Source organism: Myotis daubentonii, chromosome 1, assembly GCF_963259705.1.
Source record: "Myotis daubentonii chromosome 1, mMyoDau2.1, whole genome shotgun sequence".
In the NCBI taxonomy this organism is placed as follows: Eukaryota; Metazoa; Chordata; class Mammalia; order Chiroptera; family Vespertilionidae; genus Myotis; species Myotis daubentonii.
The window spans coordinates 22714259-22739093 of NC_081840.1; the positions used below are offsets into that span (position 1 = coordinate 22714259).

The 24835-nt window shown below is 44.0% G+C and overlaps 2 protein-coding genes across 9 annotated transcripts in view; one reads left to right on the forward strand and one right to left on the reverse strand.

The window, feature by feature from the left end:
• The first annotated feature begins 158 nt into the window (after positions 1-158).
• Positions 159-14038, forward strand: FAM161B (FAM161 centrosomal protein B). 2 transcript variants are annotated; one of them, XM_059691042.1, is made up of 9 exons: positions 159-303; positions 4657-4976; positions 5720-6270; positions 7841-8187; positions 8946-9073; positions 10846-11010; positions 11235-11334; positions 12116-12258; positions 13060-14038. In XM_059691042.1, exons 1-9 carry the CDS (start codon positions 253-255, stop codon positions 13196-13198), a joined length of 1944 nt encoding a protein of 647 aa, XP_059547025.1. In that variant the 5' UTR covers positions 159-252; the 3' UTR covers positions 13199-14038. The 2 variants fall into 2 exon arrangements, with proteins under 2 accessions (XP_059547025.1, XP_059547036.1); XM_059691053.1 differs by lacking the exon at positions 10846-11010.
• A 502-nt stretch (positions 14039-14540) lies between these two features.
• The window catches only part of ZNF410 (zinc finger protein 410), a 28571-nt gene continuing 18276 nt past the window's right edge, over positions 14541-24835 (reverse strand). The window contains exons 7-12 of one of the 7 annotated variants that reach the window (XM_059691085.1): positions 24484-24573; positions 23910-24035; positions 22830-22970; positions 21252-21379; positions 17944-18005; positions 14541-15323 (exon numbers count right to left, since the gene is read on the reverse strand). In XM_059691085.1, the coding sequence (XP_059547068.1) occupies positions 17949-18005; positions 21252-21379; positions 22830-22970; positions 23910-24035; positions 24484-24573 (542 nt within the window). In that variant the 3' untranslated portion in view covers positions 14541-15323; positions 17944-17948. Of the gene's footprint in view, positions 15324-17943; positions 18006-21251; positions 21380-22009; positions 22545-22829; positions 22971-23909; positions 24036-24483; positions 24574-24835 lie in introns of those variants that run through there. The other 6 variants (XM_059691102.1, XM_059691094.1, XM_059691112.1 and 3 more) reach the window with 6 other exon arrangements.

A 24835-nucleotide genomic window follows, 5' to 3' on the forward strand; every position in this document is an offset into this window, starting at 1 on the left:
CTTGCCGCCTTAGCCTCCCGGCCTCAGAACCGGAAATAGGACGTGAAAGGGAATAGCCAATCGGAGAACAATCCTTGCCTCGTTGGGCGGGATGGATTGGAAGCTCCCTGGTAGGGGACTGGTTCAAGCATCCTCCTGGGAGCCAATCAGAGCACAGGTCTAGAAAGGGGCGGGACTTGGCTCGCGTAGGTAGCGCCGCCACCGCAGTCACCGCTGGTGTCGCGGACGCTCTGTCTCTGCCCCACTGAGAAGATGACCGTGGGGAGGCGTGCGGGAGCCTCGGGCGGCGCTCGGAGCCTTCAGGTGAGGAAGAGAACAGCGGGGGAAATCTGGTCTGGGCCCCTGAAAGGAGTGCCTAGGAGAGGAAAGTGTTTGACGTTGCCTTGGAGACAGACGTAGAGGCGTGGTCCCGAGGGGCGTGGGATTAAAATTGGTCGCGTTTAGCACTGCCTGAACCCAGGAGCCCTATGTCCTCCTCTTCGCAGAACCGTGCCGTGGCCCTCAGTTTTCGCTTTATCCTCTCAGCTACCCTAGGGCTGTCATGGACTGTTGTCTCCATTTTGTATAAGAGAAAACCGTGGCACAGAGAGATTAAGAAATTTGCCCCCAAATCCATATAAACAGAAAGTAGAATGGTGGTTGCTTAGGGCTGGCGGGAAGGATGAGGGGTGTGCTGGGAAGTGAGGTGGGGAAGGGTTGGGAAGGTTGTGGGAAACAGGGAGTGACTGCTAAATGGCATGGGGCTTCTTTTTGGAGTGACTAACATGTAAAACTGGTGGCGGTTGCACAACTGAATATACTAAAACCCACTGCACACTTTATTTATTTTTATTTTTAAAATTTATTTTATTGATTTTTTACACAGAGGAAGGGAGAGGGATAGAGAGTTAGAAACATCCATGGGAGAGAAACATCAATCAGCTGCTTCCTGCACACCCCTCACTGGGGGTGTGCCTGCAGCCAAGGTACATGCCCCTGGCCGGAATCGAACCGGGGACCCTTCAGTCCGCAGGCCGACGCTCTATCCACTGAGCCAAACCGGCCAGGGCCCCAATGCACACTTTAAACAAGTGAATTGTATGTATTGCATGATATGTGAATTATATCTCAATAAAGTCCTTTAGAAAGGAAGCTTCCTAAGATCACACACTCGTCAGTGGAAGAGTGAGGGCTAGAGCACCTACATACCTTTGACTCAGCCTAGTGTTCTTTGCACTGTTAGAGCTGGACCTTAGAGAACCCAGTAAAACCATCAGCAAGTCCAGCTGCAGTCAGTCATCCTCTGGTCGCATCCCGGCACCACCACACCTGCCACACTGGCCCTCCTCCTACCTCTCCAAGAGCCAAGTGTGTTCCTGCCTCAGGTCCCTGCCTCAAGGTCTTTGCTGTTCCTTGAACCCAGAAACCGCTAACCCCAGATCTGAGCAAGGCTGGCTCCTTCCCATCAGTCATGTGTAAACCCCAAACTCCTCCACCGTGAGAAGTGAAAATCATCCCAGGTCTGAGAAAGTACAGTTCAGACCGTAGTAGACAAATAAGGCAGCAGCAAGATCAGCAGAAAACGGTGTTTCTCATAGGACCACACCATACTGTAAAATGACCAACACCCCCTTCTAAAGGGTTATGCTTACCTATCAATTACTTACCCAGCCCACTTGTTCTTGTAACCTTTTGACAAGAACCTTTGTCAGTCATCCACTTAGTAAACTGCCCCCTCTTCACGACAGCATCCACTCAGAGTTGATCCCTGCTTCCCCTCTCATCAGAATTATTCAGGACAAGCTAATCCTAGAAAAAGCCCCTCTCCCACCCTCTTACTAAAAGCTAGCCCCTCCCGAGTTCCCTATAATTTTCCATAGTTTACTGCAGCAAGTTAATAAACCTAACTCTGATTATAGTACAAGCATACACACCTACCACAATATATTTCTATCTTTACATAAATATATATAGTCTTTATCTGATGGTTTTTTTTAGGCCAGATATAAGGAAAGCTTCCTGTAGCTACTCTATAATCCCATAGTTTTGGATTTCACTAAATTATTATCTTTTATCTTATGTCTTCCTTTACTAGAATGTTAGCTTCATGAAGGTAGGGGCCTTGTCCTGTTCTCAGCTTAATTCCCAGAGCATATTAATCACCTAATAATGTATATTTTCTGGAGTATTTAAACCCAATATTCTAGAACATTGCTCATTCAGCTAGACCACATTGTCTCTCCTGTTAATTATTCATTCCTAGTGACACAGTGGAAATCAGCTAGAATATGAGGAAAGCAAAGGTATAGACAGAGGAAGCAAGAAAAGGAAGATTGACAAAAGTTGGTAAAACCCAAATAGGGCAGGGCCCAAAGAGTGGCCAAGGTCATGGGTAGGATTCCTGGAGGGAGCAGAATGCCTGGTGCAGAGTAGTTTCTCTGTAAATGCTCACCGCACTGCATGAAGTAGGGACCCAATTTCAGCTCTTTGCTTCTCTTTCCCGTCTTTTGTCAACCAAAGGTTGCTGCCACAATTCAACACCAAGTCCCCAATTTTGGGTGCGGTCCAGGAGAGATTTTATTCAGTAAAACAACTCGAGGGTTGCAGCTGTTTGCAAACCTGGGAAACACAGTCTGCTGGCTTATACAGAGAAGAGTGTCTGCCTTCTAGTCTCTGATTGATCAGTTTTCATACAAATGAACCACAGACTTCTTGTGTTCTCATTGGTCAGTTAATATGCAAATGAGGACATAGTTGCACAGCTCCAATTGGATAAGGTAGGTCTTCAGCCCATTGGTTGAATTATAGCTCCAGGAGCTCTATTATAAGGGTCAACTCAGATGGCAGGAACACAGTACGTGGCTGGCAGCTCCAGCTGAGGTTTCCCTGACATGCCGTGGGGGTGAGGGACCATTGTAGACAATGGCTGCTACACTCTGGTTATGAATTTGAGCCCAATTAACACAAGGAGTCCTTGGCAGGTATATTCTTTCTTGGGATTGACACCTTCAACCAAGCACACCCCATATACCAATTTGTGAAATTTTTTTTTTCTTGGATAAAAATTCTTTTTTTAAAATTTTTTTTTTATTGCTTAAAGTATTACAAAGAGTATTACATATGTCTCCTTTTTTTTCCCCCTTGACCTTCCCCCGGCCTCCCCTACCCCCCAGTGTCTTGTGTCCATTGGTTATGTTTATGTGCATGCATACAAGTCCTTCCGTTAATCTCTTACCGCCCCCTCACCACCCTCCCCGGCCTTCCCGCTGTAGTTTGACAGTCTGTTCGATGCTGCTCTGCCTCTGTATCTATTTTTGTTCATCAGTTTATAATGGTCTTTATTATCCATAAAATGAGTGAGATCGTGAGGTATTTTTCTTTCATTGACTGGCTTATTTCACTTAGCATAATGCTCTCCAGTTCCATCCATGCTGTTGCAAATGGTAAGAATTCCTTCTATTTTTTTTCTTTTTTAATTTTTTTCTTTTTTTAAAAAATATATTTTATTGATTTTTTTACAGAGAGGAAAGGAGAGAGATAGTTAGAAACATCGATCAGCTGCCTCCTGCACACCTCCTACTGAGGATGTGCCCACAACCAAGGTACATGCCCTTGACCAGAATCGAACCTGGGACCTTTCGGTCTGCAGGCTGATGCTCTATCCACTGAGCCAAACCGGTTACAGCAAGAATTCCTTTTTTTTTATAGCAGCATAGTATTCCATTGTGTAGATGTACCACAGTTTTTTAATCCATTCATCTGCTGATGGGCACTTAGGCTGTTTCCAAATCTTAGCTATTGTAAATTGTGCTGCTATGAACATAGGGATGCATATATCCTTTCTGATTGGTGTTTCTGGTTTCTTGGGATATATTCCTAGAAGTGGGATCACTGGGTCAAATGGGAATTCCATTTTTAACTTTTTGATGAAACGCCATACTGTCTTCCACAGTGGCTGCACCAGTCTGCATTCCCACCAGCAGTGCACGAGTGTTCCCTTTTCTCTGTATCCTCTCCAGCACTTGTCGTTTGTTGATTTGTTAATGATAGCCATTATTAGGTGTGAGATGGTACCTCGTTGTTTTGATTTGCGTCTCTCGGATGATTAGTGACTTTGAGCATGTTTTCATATGTCTCTTGGCTTCTGAATATCCTCTTGAAAAGTGTCTACTTAGGTCCTTTGCCCATTTTTTGATTGGATTGTTTATCTTCCTTTTATTAAGTTGTACGAGTTCCCTATAGATGTTGGAGATTAAACCCTTATCGGTGACAACATTGAAATTTCTTTTTTTTTTAAATATTTTTTTATTGATTTCACAGAGGAAGGGAGAGAGAGATAGAACCATCAATGATGAGAGAGAATCACCGATTGACTGCCTCCTGCACAGTCCCCACTGGGGATTGAGCCCACAACCTGGGGAATGTGCCCTTGACTGGAATTGAACTTGGATCCTTCAGTCTATAGGCCCGCACTCTGTCGACTGAGCCAGATGAGCTAGGGCGTGAAATTTCTTTAGAACACATCTTATCTCCACATTGTCTTTCCTGTTAATTAAAATTTTTCTTTGTTCCTCCCATCCCTAATATATAGAGGCTTATTCAAAGTGAAATTAACAGCTATGTTTTGAATAAATTTGAAATTATAGTTTGACCCCGGTCTATCCTATTTCATTTTAGATATTTCCCCCCAAATCCTCCTCAGACACAGAGGCAGAAGAGGAGCTGTCTGGGGATGGGCTGTTTTTGCCTAGGACTGGCAAACTTGATGAGTTCCTCAGCCTGGAGGAGACAGATTCTACTTCTGCTGACTCAACTGGGAGCTTTTACGAGACCCTGCAAGCACTGATGCAGAAAGGCAGGTGGTGCCTGTCAGAATCCCTTCATCAGTCTGACCCAGACAGTGATGAGAGCCTCTCTGAAGATGATGAGGACCTGGAGAGTTTCTTCCAGAACAAAGGCGGGGGGAAGCCGCAGGTCCAGTACCCACCATCGCCAAGGTGAGGCACTGCAGTTCAACAGCTGCTTCACTGTGTTTCTTCCCCAGTAAGCAAAGACCACTTTTTCAGGTTGCCATTTACCCAGGCTCCGGAAGAATCAGCTTCTGGATCCAAACATGGGTTCTGATTCCTACCCGGCAGTCCTAAGTCACTCTGGGTAACCCTGAGTCACCCGAAGCACTGGGCTCAATCAAACTGATGCCTTTCCCAAACGCACTACCTCCCTGAGAATGGCAACAGGGCACATTTGCCTTGGCCAAGCCCTGTTATATGTAGGTATGCTTTACCTCATTTAATACTTATTTTTCTCCTCCACATCACCCTGTAAATAGATATTATTTTGCCATTTTACAGATGAGGAATTGAGGTTCCAAGAGAACCTTGCTGAAGGTCACACAGCTGACAATTGTTTGAAGCAGGATTTGACTCTGGCTCTGACTCTAAAGCCCTGCTCTGCACCACTGCACTGTCCCCCTATGAAACTATTAGAGTGCAAAGTGGCAATTTTTGGATCAGTTTTGAGAAGAGATTTCTTACTAAGGCTGCTAGATGGCCTGTGGGAAGGAGGGAGGCCTGGTTGAGGAAGGGAAAGGCTTAAAGGCCTGTGGGGCTGTGATGTTAGGCTGAAAAGCTAGATGCAGCCTGCTGGCAGAGAGGTCTGGGGAGCAGTGGGGAGGAGGGTCTGGGAGGAGCTGGGCCTCCTGGCCACCCTGTCCTCCAGGCACACTGCTTTCTTCCCTCAGGTGTGGCTACACAAGGCGCTGCAGCTCCCTGAGCAACCTACCCTCCGACATTCCCAAAGTTCAGTCCCAGCCACCCACAGGCTCCAGGCCTCCTTCCCAGCACAGAAGTCTCAGCTCCTGGGCATCCTCCATCACTGTTCCTCAGCCGTTCCGTATGACGGTGCGTGAGGCCCAGAAAAAGGCCCAGTGGCTGGCCTCACCTGCCTCCTTCGAGCTTGAGAGGCAGCAGGCCCAGAGGCAGGGCCAGGAGGAGGCCGAGTGCCACCGGCAGTTCCGAGCACAACCCGTGCCTGCGCATGTCTACCTGCCCCTCTACCAGGAAATCATGGCGCGCAATGAGGCCCGAAGGCAGGCAGGGATCCAGAAGAGGAAAGAACTGCTCCTCTCCTCTTTCAAACCCTTCAGCTTCCTGGAGAAGGAGCAGCAACGGAAGGAAGCCGCTCAACAGAGGGAACTGGCCGCCAGTGCGAAGGCCAAGGCCCCCAAGCCGACTGCCACTAGAAGGATCCCCAGGTCCATTCTGGAGCCAGCTCTCGGGGACAAACTCCAGGGTAAAGACAACCTTGCCAGCTTGCTGCCTCCTGCCGGGGGTGCAGTGGGGATTTAGTCAGGCTCAGGGGTTAGCCCGGCTTGGAGATGCGCTGTTCAGGTGGCCCTGCTAGAGGCCACTCGGTGCAGGCCATGGCGTAGGTTGGGTGTGTTTACACAAGGGGGACCCTGCAAGGAGCAAGGAACCAGATGTCCTGCAGCACTCCCCACCAGCCTTGCCCTGGTGACCTCTCTCGCAGTGAGTGCACGTGGAGGCCTCTGTGGCCGCACAGATAGGAGAACAGAGAACCAATGAGACACCTAAAGACAGGCTTAGACCGGTGCCACCTGCCTCTGAGGAAAGCGCCCCCCCGCCCCCCCCATCCTGGTGAGGTACTCAGTTCAAGAAGTACAGCTCAAATAAGAGATCAGGCTTTCTTTGCTCATTCAGTAACATATGCCATGTCCCACGCATTGTTCTAGGGTGAATAAATAGACATGGAGTTTGTGGACATGGGAGGGAGACAGATAATAGATAAATAACCACAACTGTGATGAGTCATTTGCAGGGATTATAGGGTCCTATGGAGTTTATAACAGAGGACCTAACTTAGGGTGTGGTGAGGAGTGGGAACAGTTAGGGTCCCCAGAGAAAGTGAGCACTGAGGCTGACCCTGAAGGGTGAGCTGTGTTAACTTGATGAAGAGGGATGAAGAGTGTACCAGCAGAGCTATAGCATGGAGGTGAGAGAAAGTTGAGCAAGTCAGGGGTGAAAAGGTAGAGGGTGGAGAGAAGAGGGAGAGTGGGGAGGAGAGAGGCAGGCATAGGCCAGACCTGGGGCCTTGTGGGCCGTGGGAAGGGTTTGGACTTCACCCAAGGGCACTGAGGAGCCACTGGAGGGTTTTAAGTCGAGTGGCTCATGATCAGATATGAAGTTCAGAAAGATCACTCTGATTGCTGTTGAGATAATTAAAGGGGGAGGTACAAGACTCAGGGATGCTGATATAACAGGAGGCTATTTCAACAATTTAGTTGAGAAATTATGAAATTAGTAGCAGGGACAACGAAAAGAGACTGGACTGGAGACAGGTTAAAGCGGAGGAGACGGTGGAACATGTGACTGATAAGATGAAGGAGGGAGTGTCAAGAATGATTTGGATAATGGGCTTGGGCAGTTGTGTGGGTGGTGGGGCCTTACCTCTGAGACAGGAGAGACCTGGGAGGAGCAGGTGACTGGCCCATTCCTCCTGGTCATCCTTAAGGAACCAGAGAAAGCACTCAGTAAATGTGAATGGCAGCTGATTCTGCAACCTGATTGGTACCTGGCAGTGTTCTTGTCAGCATTAATGAGCTCTCCAGGAAAAAAAAGCAAACCGATTTGTAGTGTTTGCCATTTTCTGTGGTGTAAATATGCCTATCATGGCCAATTTCAAGCTTCCCACATGATATCAGCTGGATCAAAAAATTCCTGAAAAGTTAACATTTGGTTCCAGCACATTACTGCTAGTGTTTAAAAGAGGGAACGTTCTCCAGACCGTTTGGTATGAGTCTCAGTCCCTTCTGACCCATCACCACCCTGATTTTTCTTCACAGAAGCTGAGCTCTTCAGGAAAATTCGCATCCAAATGAGAGCCATGGACATGCTCAAGATGGCCTCCTCCCCCATCATCTCCTCCAGTTGCAGGGCCGACCCACAGCTCCGCACAGCCGCCCGAACCTGGCAGGAAAAGCTTGGGTTTCTGCAGACTGACTTTGGATTCCAGCCTCGGGTGAATCCTGCTGTCCCTGATTATGAGGGCCTTTACAAGGCCTTCCAGAGAAGAGCTGCAAAGAGAAGGGACACCCGAGAGGGGACTCGCAACAAGCCCTTCTTGCTGAGAACCGCCAGCCTGTGTCACACTCGGCGGCCCTGTGATGCTGCCGCCACCGGAGGGAGGAAGGTGAGAGCCCAGGCAGTTGGGGGGGGTCAAGGGCCTGGAGGCCCGAAATCCAGAGAGGGCCACGTCTTAATGGAAGGCACTTTTCATGGCGTTTTTCTATCTTAATTTTTTTTTTAAAACACCAGTTCGGCTATAAGCAGATCACAGATCCACAATTCCTATAAACTTAAGACCACAAGAATACTTCTTTTCCTTCCCTCTCTCCAGAGAAATTGAAGAAATAAGTTCAAGCAGGTCTGGGAGGCAGGAAGTTGGGATCAATTGCTGTGTCCCTATACCAATTCCAGAGAACTCTTCTCATTTGATTAAAAACTTCAGGATTGCCCCAGCCAGTCTGGCTCAGTGGATAGAGCATCGGCCCCTGAACTGAAGGGTCCCGGGTTCTATTCTGGTCAAGGGCATGTACCTTGGTTGCAGGCTCGATTCCTGGCCGAGGGCCCTGGTTGGGGCACGTGTGGGAGGCAATCAATTGATGTGTCTCTCTCACACCAATGTTTCTGTCTCTCCATCTTCCTTCCACTGTCTAAAAATCCATGGAAAAATATCCTCGGGTGAGGATTAACAACAAAAAAAACCTTCAGGATTGACATCCAATCTGTCCCAGTTACTAAACTTGAATTTCATTACCCTTGGCTTTAATCCCCGGAAAAAAAGATCCTTAGTCTGATTAGTTTCTATCTTAACTGAAATTGCTTCCAGCTAAGATAGAACCTAATCACACATGCTGTCCCACCAATACCAGCCTTTGTTTCCTCTAGGACTCTCCACAGCCACCTGCTACTCCCCGGCCAAGGAGTCATTCTCTGAGTGGCCTTGCTTCCCTCTCTGCCAACACCCTACCTGTGCACATCACAGATGCCACCAGGAAGCGGGAATCTGCAGTCAGGTGAGTGCTCAGGCTGCAGAAGACGCATAATGCCTGGATCGTGGCCCACATGATGGAAACCACCCCACTACGGGGCCTCCTCTCCTGTTAGCGGAAAGCCTAAAGGCGTGGAAGGGAGTTCTCTGATCAGGACAGGAACACATGTGGTCCTCCACACTTAGGGCTGGAAAACATGTCTCATTCAGCAGATATTCACGGGGCCTTACTCTGTGCCAGGTAGAATGTGAAGGCTGGAGATACCTATGGAACCTATAGTTTCATACCTAATCTGAAATACAGAAAAGCAATGAAGCAACGACCTTACTTTGTTAGTGAGTGCAATGATGAGGGAATACAGGGGACTGTGGAGGCACTGGGAAGCCTGGGGCAGGGGACTCTTGTAATAGATATCTAAGGTGAAACCTGAAGAAAGAGGAATAAGCCAAAGGCTGGAAAGAAAGAAGTTTCCAGACAAAGAACAACATTGGTAAAGACCTCCAGATGAAAAAGGAAGGAACCCATTAGGAGCAAAAACTCAGAGAAGCATGACAGGTGGCTGAGCCTGCCACAGAGGTGAGCATCCATTGCACGTATTTGAAATTCTCCAAGATTCATCCTGGGGAACTATCAGAGGTCAGTTGGGAATCAGGCGCCTCCTTATTTTTAGCTCTTTAGCTGACCTTCCTCTGTCACGGAATTGTTCTCATCCAGCCAGCTCGAGTTCCTCCACTAGGCCTCTGAGACGAAGTGAGCAGGGGACCAGCATATCGGTGCTTTCCTGTGGAGCTCACAGAGGAGTAACAGAACCGACTTGGCCCTTTAAGACCCACACAGATCGTAGAAATCTATTTAGAATCCAATGGATATTTCCCTTTCCCTCAGATTTCATAGAGCTACTAAATCAAGGCTGAATGTAGCAATATCCTGAGGTCCCAATTAGATACTATGAACCAGAGGTTGGCCCACCTGTAGAGGATGTCCACAGCTGCTTCCTCGCAGTAGATAAAACTTTAATGTCCTTCTTCCTAATCTGTCCACTTCGAGTGCAGGCCAAATGCAAGTCTTGACTTTTTTCCTTTGGTAAAACTCTCCATAATACCTTGTAGAATATTTACACAAACGAAGTGCTAGAAGTTGATTCCAAATTGTGCATTAAAAGAAGTCCATTTCTAGTTATCTGTATTCCCAACGGACCATAAACTCGGGCACCTTCCAGCCCACTGTTTATAGCAGTGTATATACCAAGGGCAGAGACTTACAAGGCAGATACCCTGATTCTAACCTTGGCTTTTCCACTGGGACACTGGGTAGCGTTGGGCAAGTGGCTTACCCTGTCTGAGGCGACATCTCTTCGCCTGTACAATGAATGCTCCTAGTTCGCAGGGCAGTTATGAGGATTACACAAGAGAGTGGACATAAAGCACTTGCGGACTGTTTGCACTGGTTCAGGGTACATAACTCAGCTACTGGTAGCTATTAGTATTTTCAGGATAGACACCAAGCCTGAATGTTCGGCTGTTTAAGTAAGGATATTTTATTCACACGTTTTTTCAGTTCAATAAGCGAGACTCTCCTGGGTAGAATATCACTGTATCTAGAGTGCTGGGAAGGTGTCATATGCCCATGCATTTGATGCCAGAATCTTAATCTTTCTGAAATTCCAGTGACGTAAGTTACTCACCCACCCCCTTTCATAGACACCAACTTTCCAGAGAGGTTACTAAGATTGCTTCTTTTAAATATATCCAAGTTGGTCATCTGTATTTTTTTTTTTTTTTGCCTCCTCCCTTTAGAAGTTCACTTGAAAAAAAGAACAAAGCACATGAGAGTACTCAGTGGTTGGAGATGCATAAAAAGAAGTGTCAAGCAATGTCCAAATCCGTGACCTTGCGCGCAAAAGCCATGGATCCCCACAAAAGCCTGGAGGAGGTATTCAAAGCAAAGTTGAAAGAAAACCGGTCAGTGTCTTCCATGCGTCAAAGGGTTGTGTCTTGGGATCCAGCAGATCATTGGTCTTGAAAACAGCAAAATGGAGTTACTAGGGTGGGCTCCTATAATGGCAGTCATGAGTTTTGCCAGGCACAGTTAGGAATTTACAATGTCCATGGGACTTACTCTGTTTAACTGGAATGAAGGGTATTCTGGATTGGAAAAAGGTGGATTTTAAAAATCTTAATTTCAGGAACAAAGACCGTAAGAGAGCAAAAGAGTATAAGAAAGAATTGGAAGAAATGAAGAGGAGAATACAAACGAGGCCGTATCTCTTCGAACAGGTTACCAAGGTAAAACTGAACAGTCGTCTTCGTTCTGTCTAAGGGCTCTTAGACACGAAAGTTTACTGTCTGAGTATTAAACATTTCCTTGGAGCTCAGAAAGATTCTAAATTAGGCCCATTTGATTACTACCAAAGTAGTAATAGTACATGTTACTTGGGCTAAATTCATCCAAGACTGGACTCTAAAGACATCTAAAATGGGAAATTTCAATTCCTGGAGTTTTCACTGTAGTCTAGCTTTCAGTATGAATCAGAGTGGGAGTTAGGTCCCATACACACAGTGAGTTTGGCTGTGTATGGGACATCTTTAACTTACTAGTGTTAATGTGACTGAAAATCCAGTCTTTTCTGCTGTCCAGAGCCATTGTTCATAGTGGTGGAACATCACCAGCCTCTAGATCTGTGGCACATTGCTAGGTCTCCAAGGGTTTTTAAGTCCATCGTTTTCATCTAGACCTCACTTGGTCTTTCAAAAATCTAAGTCCTTGCTTCTCAAAGGTGTGGCTCCCTAATCAATGGCTGGCATCTCCTGGGACTGTTAGACATACAGAATTGCAGGCCCCATCTGAGACCTACCAAATAAGAGTCTACTTTTTAACAAAATCTTCAGATAGTTCCTATGCACTTTAAGGCTTGAAAACAAAGCTCGAAGTAATTTCTATGCAAATCTCGTCCCCACGAATGGGAGAGGGTGGTGGTGAGCAGTATTTTAAGGATATGGGTTAAGCTAGTAATTTAGAATTCACAAGTAATTCACAAGACAGTTACAGATTAGTTTCCTTCCACAGGACCTTGCCAGGAAAGAAGCAGAACAAAGGTATCAAGACACCCTGAAGCAGGCTGGGCTGGATGAAGACTTTGTGAGGAACAAGGTCCAGGGCACCAGGGCTGCACAGTGGAAGGCGCAGTTAGAAGTGCACGATTGTCCCAGGTAATCCCAGATGCAGCCGTCCCCCTGCAGTCCTCCAGGTGCCATCCCTCGTAATGCTCCTGGCAGGACCTTTAGGACAGCCACGCATATTTTGAGATCACTATCCTGTACTTACAGAATACTATCCAGACATCTCCAGATAACACACTTGAATCTGGAGAGAAGTGCAGTTGTGAATAAAATATAACCATTGTAGCCCTAACCAGTTTGGCTCAGTGGATAGAGCATCGGCCGGCGGACTGAAGGGTCCCGGGTTCGATTCCGGTCCAGGGCATGTACCTTGGTTGCAGGCACATCCCCAGTGGGGGGTGTGCAGGAGGCAGCCGATCGATGTTTCTCTCTCATCGATGTTTCTAACTATCCCTCTCCCTTCCTCTCTGTAAAAAAAACAATAAAATACATTTAAAAATACATATATAACCATTGTATATTAGGTCTAGATTCCTAAAATTGGAAACATTTTTTCTATTCCAGTTCCAATGCCACCAGTCAAAAGTATTTCCACTCTATTTTTGAAAAATCATGTATATTTTTATTTCCCATAAAATGATAAAACTGTTTTTCTAGTGCTCTTTAAAAATAACTCATTAGCGCCACCTCCTCCATTGAGATCATATAAATCAAAGGGAGTAAAGCATCTCTAATATTTTCAATTTTGTTGTCTCTTAAGTCCTAATTCCTCTCCCCATTTCCCACCTAGAAATTTCCTTTTGCATCCCATATAAAATAATAAAAATGTTGAGACCATCCTTAAGCTTTACATACTTTAAACGTTTTTTCATATTTTTATTTATTCTGCAGCACCCATGAAACTACAAAACTCGGCATCAGAAATCCACAGCAGGATTTAGAAGAACCTCTAGAGCAGCCTACCAGCCCCAAGAAAGAGCAGGAGGAGCTGTCTTATGAACTGCTAGATAATCTCGAATCACCTGCCTAACCAGTAGACTTCATTACTGCTTTTCAATAATATTAAGCAACTAAGGTTGAATCAAGGCAAGGAAAACTTGGGTTTTGAGTCATGGCTATTCTTGGAGAATGGGGAAAAGAAAAGTAGCAGATAACAGGGAATGGTTCAGGTAAATCAAAGTGAAGCTCAGGGTGGAGGGATCATAGCCGAGCTAAGGGGTCTTACTTTGTGCCTCACAATTAAACATTAGGGACAGAAAAAAAGGCACAGGCCCAAATGCCTACAGAGGCTAGTCAGAAAATAAATGGGTTGAATGGGCTGGCTGTAAGGGAGTAGGGGAAAATAGAGACTGGAGTCTCTGCTGGAATACAGGCCCAGAATTGCCAGATCAACTGCCTTTTCAACAGAAGCCAGAAATCTGCATGTTGTCACCTAATTTAAAAATTACTTGGAAATATTGTACAGGCAAAATAAAACACCTGGGGGATGACAAGTTTGCAACTTCTAGCACGGGGTTTCTCAGCCTCAGCACGATTGACATTTTGGGCCAGATGCATCTTTGCTGGGTGCGGGGACAGGGAGCTGTCCTGTGCACTGTGGGGTGTTTAGCAGCATGCTGGCCTCAACTCACTAGATGCCAATAACACCCCTCCAGTTGTGACAACCAAAAATGTCTCTAGATATTGCCAGATGTCCCTAGGAGAGTTGGGGGCAAAATGTTCCCAGTTGAAAACCGCTGCTCTAGTATAAGAGTGAGGCTACAGGAAGTAAAAACTGGCATTTTAAGAATACAAGTAATTGACATGAACTCAATCTACATAGCACAATATGATTATATACATGTCATTAACAAATTGAGAACTATAATTACTTTATTTAAAAAAGCAGTTCTTTCCTGTTATATATTTAGAATGTTATCTGTGAGCATGTATGTGTCAGCATGAGATTCACTTTAAATAAATTTGACAGCCATGATTTTCTACTAGTAAGTGATCTTTGGAATACTCACTAATTATAATTAGATGTTCTCTCAGTAGCTGTAGAGACAGGATAATAGCAAGAGTGCCTACTCTAACAGAAGCACCTTTCCCGTTTTGTTTTTAACTTTCTGGGAAAATTCATTGCTAATTTTCCAGACTCAGACGTGGTTCTTTCTGATGGGGATAGAGTGACACTCCTGCAATAGCTATCATCTGGGTTTGCTAGTTAGAGATGAAGATGTTCATGTCATGTTCCCCAAGACTCCTGAGCTCGGTCTTACCTGCATGGAATCCTAAGGGTAAATCAATACCTTATCTTAAAGGTGAAGACTGAACTTCTTTCTTAATCTTCTAAGAGAACAAATTCTGTCTAAAACAAGAAGCCAAAGAACTGACTGGGCTATTTTGTTTATTTAAAGGGAAAACAATTGAAGCTCTGAATCATGTGATTTAACTTAAAAAAAAAAAAAAAAGCCCTTTAAACATGCTACTGTATGTTCCATAAACAAAGAAAGCAAAGTGACTAAGTAGAGGTGTATGGGACAAGATAGTACCTCAGTCTGGGCCAAGTAGGGATTCAAGTAATTTATTTTTTTGCAGCCCACTGGCGGAGAGTGTCTTACTCAGGTTGCTAAAGGGAGAGTATCACAACAGAACTGACATCACTCCCTTCTCCAAAGCAACAAGGCATCTTGAAAGCTCAACGTCTTGGTGAAGTTTTATGGTTGGTGGCAGGACTTAGTTCATCCACGTGATAAGACAGCAGACGCTGGGATGGTAGCTCTTCATAGGAAAATCTCTTCTCAATTGTTATACTGAGATAGGTCAGCCAACACATAATCAAATTCATTTTTCGGGAGAAGTCCATCCCAAAATTTTCCAGTGGGAAGAGAGGTAGGTACAGTGACCTAGCCCACATTCCCTGCTTTCTTCCTTTTCTGGATCAGATGAGAGTCTGAAGAGAAGCTCTCTTGCATTCATCTTCTTTGCCAGGGAAGATGCACAGAGGAAAAAGCGGGGTCTTGTCATTCACAGATTCATTTTGATTCTGGCAGATTCTGAGCCATAAGCAAGCTGTTCCCATTGTATGCTTCCTGGGATCAGATAGAGTGCTCTTCAGGATTCAATACCCATGCTCATGTCCGTCTTTCAGTTAAATCTCCTTGGTTTAGTAACTGTAAAAAGAGTACAACAAAATCTGAAATAGGTTACCGATGAATAAAAGAAAAATAATTCATACTAAGTAAAAGATTGATGAGTGGGAGTGGGGAATGCACTGCAGGGGCTGAGTCAAGGATATCTAGTTCCAAAGCAAGAGCCATGCAGATACTGGCCGTGAGACAGCATTGTGGACACTTCACGATGCTGTCATTTTCACTACGGCAATAAAATGTCCTGAGTCTATAAATCAAACTATTGTTTGCATATTCGTGTACTTACTAGTCAGTGAAGGAGGAATCTGACTTACAGGGAAATTGGAAATGGTGAAACCAAAAATCTTATGTCAGTGTTAGCCCAAGTACAGGCTGCAAGTTCAAGCAGAAATAAAAGGAATGGAAGGCTAGTCCCAAAAAGTTCTACCTGAGAGCTAGACCCAACTCAGAAGAACTTCAGGGATTCCCTGGGCTTAAGGAATACCTTTCCTGTGATGAAGTGAGACAAGCCTGAGACTCCAGCAGGGTGGCAGCTAACACGGACATTCTACTCTATACTTTGTTGAAAAGTGGTTTTGTACAATAATTGATGAAATTGGGTTCCATTTTATTATGAAAAGAAACTGAGATTGGAATACAGTCAAATTCAGAATACAAATTTGGCTTATTAAAATCTAATCAGATAAATTATTGAGCTGGAGATGTATTTACTTGTTGACCTCAGTTTGGATGAAGGTAGTTTATACAGAATTTAACAGTACAGAATTTAAAGACATTTAAACAAATTAAAGGACAGATTTCATTTGATGCTGTGTGGTAGGGATATAAGAATGGTATGCTTTTAATCTAGGCCAAGATCCAGATATTTGAACTCAAAAACTTAGCAATGGCACTTTATTAGAGATGGTATAGAATTTGTAATTTGTTTTATCTGGAAAACATGCTAAGATATAGTCAAACTAGCTGGCAATCATTTATACTTGTTCTTGAGTTCAAGAATGTAAACTCGCCCTGGCCAGGTAGCTCAGTTGGTTAGAGCATCATCCAGGTACACCAAGGTTGCAGGTTTGATCCTCAGTCGGTGCACGTACAAGAAGCAATCAGTGAACAAGTGGAACAACAAATCAATGTTTCTATAAATGAATTAATGAATAGAATGTGAACTTTCTGACATGGGACCCCAGTTGGGATGACCTGTATTCGGCAGCTCCAAAAGCCCTGGGGTCCCAGTGGGCCTGCACAATGAGACCTCTGATTCTTGGGAGACCTGGAAATACTGAGGGAAGACAGAAATTGTCCAATCTGTACCATCTGAATGAGGCGTAGTTTTGATATATTTTCCGTGAAATTTTTGGATACTTGATTTGGTTATTCTGATACTCTTGATAAGTTATTTTTATTTTTAGAGCATATTTACAGGAGTCCAACTGGTGCATCAGTAGATTCTTAACAGGTATAATATATAATGTATGGTGACTTCCAAAAACAGAATTTGGAATGGGCTTGTGTTGTTTTAGGGTGGCAAATTGCCTTCTCCTTCTCTGGCATCTGAGTCTCCCCAAGGAATCAACCTTCCTCACTGACTGGAGGAATGGTCAATTAGTACCTAGACCTTGGATGAGGAAGAGGACTAAGGTACTGGAGGATGTGATAAGCCTACCCTGAGAAAGGAAAAGGAGGGGTGAGCAGTGTTGTAAGAGGAAGGCAATAATAGTAATGGTGAAGGTAATAAAGGTAATCTATAATAATAAAAGTGTACTATGCTAATTAGACCAGATGTCCTTCCGGACATCCTTCCAGATGATCTTCTTGACGAAGCTGGGGCTGCGAGGGAAGCCTGGGTCCTGGGTGCCTGCCAGCAGCCGGAGAAAAGCCTGGGTCCCGGGTGCCTATCGGCAGCCGGAGGGAAGCCCGGGTGCTGGAGGGAAGCCAGTGCCGGCAGCCGGGGGAAGGAAGGCCTACTCTTGCACGAATTTTGTGCATCAGGCCTCTAGTGCAGCGGTTCTCAACCTGTGGGTCGTGACCCCTTTGGGGGTCGAACAACCCTTTCACAGAGGTCGCCTAAGACCATCGAAAAACACATATATAATTACATATTTTTGTGATTAATCACTATGCTTTAATTATGTTCAATTTCTAACAATGAAAATACATCCTGCATATCCGATATTTACATTACGATTCATAACAGTAGCAAAATTACAGTTATGAAGTAGCAACGAAAATAATGTTATGGTTGGGGGTCACCACAACATGAGGAACTGTATTAAAGGGTCGCGGCATTAGGAAGGTTGAGAACCACTGCTCTAGAGTGTTAATAAATATACAAGGACCCATGAGGAAAAAGTGATAGTACAGGATTTTTAGCTACATCTCAGGGCAACACTTCCCACTTGGTGTTAATATTTTTCTATTAAGTGTTGGGGTCTTCCATTATGAAACTAGTTACTTAGGTCGCTATAGATCCTTAGTGTTTGTTTCTTAGGTGGCCTGTGCTATTTGTGTCTGCCTGAAGCTGTAAGTGGGCATCACCTGGACATGGACACTCTGCAGTCAATTCCATGACCCATGTGCCCAGGTTCAAGAGACTAAATGCACTATTACTGGCCTTCCTGCACACACACATCAGGCCGTAACATACCTCATTTAAAACTCTGCAGTGGCTGCCACTGCCCCCCGGATACAATCAGGTCCTGGAAGGCCCTGCAAGACAGAGGCCAGCTTATCTTTCCTGTTCTCATTTTTCCATTCCAGCTCCCATCATACTCAACCCTCTGTGGTTCCATAGTTCCCTGTTCCCTCTCATCCTCTGCCTTAGTACACATTGCTATCCTTATGCCTATTATTTCCTTCCAACCCCTCCCACTTATCCATCAAGATTATTGCTATCATCCCTCAGATCTCAACTTAAACACTAAAACTTGCCCTGGCCAGTTTGGCTCAGTGGATACAGCACCGGCCTGTGGCCTGAAAGGTCCCAGGTTCGATTCCAGTCAAGGGCACATGCCTGGGTTGTGGGCTCGATCCCCAGTGTGGGGCGTGCAGGAGGCAGCCAATCAATGATTCTCTCTCATCATTGATGTTTTTATCTCTCCCTCTCCCTTCCTCTCTGAACTCAATAAAAAAACAAAAAAACACTAAAACTTATTCCCTGACTTCCTCCAAGACTAGCACTTACTACAGCATATAAAAATTGCCAGTTATTGATCTTTCACCCTTCCCATTCTAACTTCTCTGTACATCACCACTCCAGAGACACCATTTACATAGTTACGGAGTTATAAAAGATAGAGGGCCCAATTCTGACTGTAAATTCTTTGAGGCAGACATTGTACTTTATTTACACTGTACAACTAGTACCCAGTACAGTGCCTCACACATATTAAGTACAAAATGTATGTTGACTGAATTATGATTTTATACATCCGGCATTAGTGTGGGGTTGCCTGGAGTGCTTCAATTAAAAAAAAAAAAAGTATTTTGCCCAGCCGGTGTGGCTCCATGGTTGAGCATTGACCCATGAATCAGGAGGTCATGATTGGATTCCTGGTCAGGGTACACACCCGGATTGCGGGCTCCATCCCCAGTAGGGGGCATGCAAGAGGCATAGATCGATGATTCTCTCATCATTGATGTTTCTATCTCTCCCTCACTCTTCCTCTCTCTGAAATCAATAAAAACATTTAAAAAGTAAAGTAAAATAAAATAAAAACTTTTTAAAAAAGTATTTAACAGTATAGGAGAGAAAAGCTCCAAAGTTTCAAATATAAAAAAAGGTTGAGTGTTGCAGATTAGTTTGTCAGGTAATAATTTGTAAAAGAAGACTAAACTGACTTTCAGAGCAACCCAATAGTTGGTGAGAAAAAGTACTTGTTTTATAAAAGAAAAGCAAGGGGAAAAAGAGAATTAGGACATCACCATTTTGTAAGCTCTAATATAAAAATAGATTAGGCCATGATCAGTAATGGCTGCCAAAGTTTTTACTTGACTCATTGGTCAATCTTAAGATCAGTAAGAGGAGAACAACTGATTATCATGTGTCCCCTGATGAGATGTCATAGGAAGCAAGAGTACCACCTATGAAATATTCTTGTGGGGTTTAGGGAGGAGCATGAATCTAATCAAGCCTCTAAATGTAATTACCAGCTTTTAGAAAATCTGTGAATAGGAAAATATATTAAATAACAAAAGGAGTCAATCAGTCAAAATCAGAATATCAGAAATTCTATAGGCAGAGTAACCCAATTCTTTAAATAGATAACCATACTGAAAAAGAAAAAAAGAAGTGTGGTGGGTGGCAGGAACTATTTTAAAGAGAATTAAGAATTATTAAGCAATGCAATGTATGGGCCTTGTTTGAATCCTAATTCAAACCAACCAACTATAAAAGATATACTATTCTCTCTATATTCTTTGAACACTTCCATAATAAAGATTTTAAAATAAACAAGGATAAAATAGATAAAGGAAGGCTATATAGGTGAGCCATGTTCCAAGGCAATAACCAGGAGAAGGTAACTTAGGAAAGAACCAGTGGGCATGTGTGTTATGTGCCACTGAATTAGCTCCAACTCCTAGTGAACATCGTTCAACAGCCCTGCTCAGCTCCTGTAGACTCATGTCCACGGCTTCTTTTATGGAGCCTGTCCAGCTCATGTTTAGTCTTCCTCTTATCCTGCTGCCTTTTATTTTCCCAGCATTACTGTCTTTTCCAAAGAACCCTGCCTGCTCAAGATGTGCCCTAAGTAGGACAACTTCAGTTTTTTGTTTTGTTTTTTTAATATATATTTTATTGATTTTTCGCAGAGAGGAAGGGAGAGGGATAGAGAGTTGGGAACATCGATGAGAGAGAAACATCGATCAGCTGCCTCCTGCACACCCCCTACTGGGGATGTGCGCACAACCCAGGTACATGCCCTTAGCCGGAATCAAACCTGGGACCTTTCAATCCGCAGGCCGACGCTCCATCCACTGAGCCAAACCGGTTAGGGCACAACTTCAGTTTTGTAATTTTGCCTCCAGCAATGTTTCAGGCTTAATTTTCTCTAGGACCCACTTGTTCATCTTTCTGGGGGTCCAGGGTGTTCCTAAGAGCTCTCCATCACCACTTTTCAAATGAATCCATTTTTTTCCTATCAGCCTTCTTTACTATCAAAGTTCTGCATCTGTACATAGTAACTGGGAATATGAGCGTGTGAGCAATCTTAGCCTTGGTCTCTAATGACACATCTTTGCTCTTAATGATCTTAAAACTCCTCTTTGGTTTAGATGATGGTTCTCATTCAATAAGCCAGCGAACACATTTCTATATGACCAGTTAGTTCAGCTTGGTATCTCCAAGACATATGACCCTATCAAAATGAACAATAATTTTAAAAAATTATTTGTCAGTACTTTTTTTTGCTTAAGTACCACTTTGTCCAAGGATGTTATTTTCTTTGTAAAAAGCAAACTCATCTCATAGTGAGGCAGAAAACAAGAGCAGATATTCATTAAGGCATGTGAATATAGAAATTTAAAACTCAGAATCTCACCTGTAATTGACCAAGTTCTCAATTCAGGAAACCCTACCACTCAGGCTCCTTTCTGAGCTTAAAGGAAGATATTCTATTCAAAGTTTCTGGGAAGTTGAAATTGGAGAATTTTTCAAATCCTCTGAACTAGATTCCCAATCACTCTCTACCCCAGTGGTTCTCAATCTTCTGGCCCTTTAAATACAGTTCCTCATGTTGTGACCCAACCATAAAATTATTTTTGTTGCTACTTCATAACTGTAATGTTGCTACTGTTATGAATTGTAATGTAAATATCTGATATGCAGGATGGTCTTAGGCGACCCCTGTGAAAGGGTCGTTCAACCGCCAAAGGGGTCGCGACCCACAGGTTGAGAACCGCTGTTCTCTACATTAGTTTCCACAGGAACAAAACAAGGGCAAGAAACCATTTTACCTCCTGTGGATTTACGGCAGTTAAGACAGAAACCTCATATGACTGCCTCCCTGACTGCATGGTCACCAAGTGATGTGTCACATCAGGCACTGAAGACAGGGTACGTGGGGATCCTTCAGCAAGCACCTCTGTGAAACAGCAGAAAAAATGTTTCAACAAAAAGTGAATCCACAGATACCTACCTAATCAAGCCTCTTATTAAGAGTTTTAAAACTGTCCCCTGAAACACTGAATCCCATGTTCCTGTATTTCTTCCAAATTAATTCTTATCTAATAATCATTATCAGTGAATCTGGAAAGTACCATATCACAAAAGGGGAATGGGAAGAAAAGGGAAAAAATCTTGATATAGGAGCTGACCAGTTTTTAATATGCCGATTTAGAATAATATGGCTTTATCACTGCTAACTGGGTTAACACTGTTAACTGGATTAACACTGTGTAGGAAACGGGACAAAAGCTGCCTAGGCAGGCAAATCAGGAAACCAGAGGTGACCCTTAAAGCAGTCACCAATGATACAAAGAGCACAATGTGTGCAGGTCAAGAACTTAAACCTAGCTTCACTTCAAAGTTCCTACTCTGTGTCCCTTCCTCCCTTACGACGTTCTTCCTTCAGGTTGGCAAAGTACCTCCATGCAATGTCTGTGCCTCCGGCTTCAGTTAGCCACAGTATCATTCATGAAACAGGGGAGAGGTAAGTTGTAGAGGACTTGTCGGCTCCATGGAGAAGTTACACAGATATGGTCGCTTATGCCCCGAATTGACTTGAGTACGATATGAATAACTAAAACACAGGTCTCAGACTTATTAAATGTTCATTAGTGATATCACCATGAAGATCTTTTGGAAATAGTTTATGCATAAACCACTTAGCCTTCAAATTTCAGTTTATTTTAGTGGCTTTTTTAAACTTATACTGCTCTTCCTAACTATACCATGTAATTTAACATTTGCTTATTACTATCTTCTGTTTCCCATGTGTAAGTTTTGACTTCTCAACTAGATTTTAAGGTTCCTGTCTTCTTTTTAATCTTTCCCATGGTGCCAGGCATAGAATAGGCACTGAATAAATGCATGCTGACCTCACCTGTTACGTTTTTCAGAGAAGAGGGCCTGGCCTGTGTAACTTGGGTGAAATTTCTACACCAGAGAGAAGCAACTGTTTCCTAGAGAGCCCTTTCTTTTCTCCTGAAGATATGGCTTTTGATGGTATGGAGAAATTGCTTTATATCTCCTCTGTAAAACCTGGTTATGTTCTGTTTAAATGTTTTAAAAGTTAAGTTCTTCCATAACTGCAATAGGAAAAATAGAAATAGTTGGGCTAGGATGCTAGGATTATGGATAATCTTCTTAAAATTTTTTTCTCTTTATTCTATTGTTACATCTTTTCAATGAAAAATTTTTTTTTTTTACAAGTTCACTTATCCACCCCAGAGACAAAGAACACAAATGCTACTCAATCATACCACAGCTACTCACAAGAAATGAAATTAAAACCTCCATTTTGGAGACAACCCCATTCCTTAGTCTCTAGTGCAGCCTACTTTCCCCAAACAAAGGAGAGTTGAAATTCTTACCATCATCAACTCCTAGGATAGAATTGGTGCTTGGTAGGTTCAAGGACTCTCCACCAAGGCTGGGCTGGGGATTCACAGACACCAGGTTTTTACTGGGTACTGACGCCTCTTCAAGCAAACCACTGCCCATTAGTGGCTCAGCTGCACAGAGAACAGGATGTGAGACACAGCAGTCAAGGCTGCACCTGGTCCCCACTCTTGCACAGGAAGCTTGCCTTTTCTTTCAGAACTAAAAATTAACCTGCATCTTGGATACCACCTCCTATTTCACCTACTTTTGAAAGCAAGAATAAGCCTACAAGGAAAGGGTTCAGCCTTATGAATAAACACCCTTGCTTGTGAGCTGGATAATTAGCTTATAAAATAGGATGAATGCCCTTAAAGGAGCGTTTGGAGTGAAAGAACTGGTTAAGGAAAGACATGGAAAAGGAATAATAACAAAAAGTATCAAATTTACAGTAAAAAGGGAGTCATGACTGATAAGTAAAATATGCTCAAACTCCTGTCATACAGAAATCTTTATCACAGTGATACTCAAATGCTGGTTCATGGATCAGCACTAGTTACCATCCAACTCACTCAGGAAACTTTTAAAACTACAAGATTCTGGGATTTTACTTCCAAATAATCTCACTTATCAGGTTGTTTTGTTTAGGGGGAGGAGTAGACAATATGAATATACTGTATATATTTTAGAAGCTTGTGGCTCAGTGGTTGACTGTCGACCTATGAACCAGAAGGTTGCCGATTCGATTCCCAGTCAGGGCACATACCTGGGGTGCAGGATTGATCCCAGCAGGGGGCATGCAGGAGGCAGCCAATCAATTATTCTCTCTCATCATTGATGTTTCCCTCTCTCTCTATCTCCACCTCTCCTTTCCTCTCTGAAAACAATAAAAATATATGTATTTTTTAAAAAGCTTGCAAAGGGTTTTACTGTATAGCTACATTTGGAAACCACTAGCCCATCAAATGAGACCAGGTCTCTTCCCAAAACAGAATCAGAAAATTTCCAGATAACCAGGCATGCCAGTTATTTGGCCAGAAGAAACAGCACTCCATGAAACCCTCTCTGCTCACCAGTTTGCTCCTGCTCTTGACTCCCAGCTGTTCCCATCTGCAAGTGATGCTTTCTCATGTGCACGTTCCTGCTCCCACTTTGAGAGAAGGTCTTCCCACAGACTTGACACTGATGAGGCTTCTCTCCTGAAACAGGGACCAGGTTAAGACAAGGGAGCCAAAACGACAAGGTACATTCCTGACAACCAGAACATGGACTCAAGGCCTAGATGGAGAAGCCCAGAGAATGTTAAATCACCTAAGAGGCTGCTCCTTCTCCCACTTCCCACCTTCCCCAGCCTCTCAGCCTTCAGTAAGAAGGCAGGAAAAGTACCCCGGGAAGACTTAGCATGCTCACTGTTCCCAGGCCCCAGTCCTTTCCAGACCCATTGTTCTGTTGCCTTCATAAAACATCTTTGCTCTAAGGTCACGGCAGCCACACAGAGTATTTACTTCCCTTTTCAGATACAGGCCTCCACAGACCTCTAGGATATGTGCCATCCTCAAGGACTCCAACCCTCGGTTCACAATATCCCCTTATCCGATTCCCCGCCACCACATTCACCCTGGGGGTTCTGAACAATGATCGGAGCACCTGAGTGGACCACCAAGTGTTTTCGGAGGCTAGAATACTCAGCAAAGGAACGGCCACATCCTTGGGCTTCACAAAGGAAAGGCTTCTCTCCTAGAAACAGGAAATGGGATAAAGACTCAGTCTTCTGGTGAACTCTCTCTCTTTTCCCACCAACCGTTTTCTGTTTCCGATTTCTTTAATTCAGGCTATGTAATTTCAGCTGGGCTATCTAGCAAATGTCACCTCTCAATGTTCTGCTAGGATACAGCCCACCAGACTGCCCTGCCCTTTTCTCCCTCCTGGCTCAAGAGCTGACCCTCAACTGCACTGACCTACCTTCTTTAGTGACCACATCCCCCCTGAGGACATCAAG

What these genes read in the sequence shown, in the direction of transcription:
- FAM161B (XM_059691042.1), top strand. Translation starts at nt 253, where the DNA reads ATGACCGTGGGGAGGCGTGCGGGAGCCTCGGGCGGCGCTCGGAGCCTT. An exon ending in TCTTCGAACAGGTTACCAAG is followed by an intron (nt 11,335 to 12,115) that starts GTAAAACTGAAC and finishes TTCCTTCCACAG; the next exon opens with GACCTTGCCAGGAAAGAAGC. An exon ending in GAAGTGCACGATTGTCCCAG is followed by an intron (nt 12,259 to 13,059) that starts GTAATCCCAGAT and finishes TTTATTCTGCAG; the next exon opens with CACCCATGAAACTACAAAAC.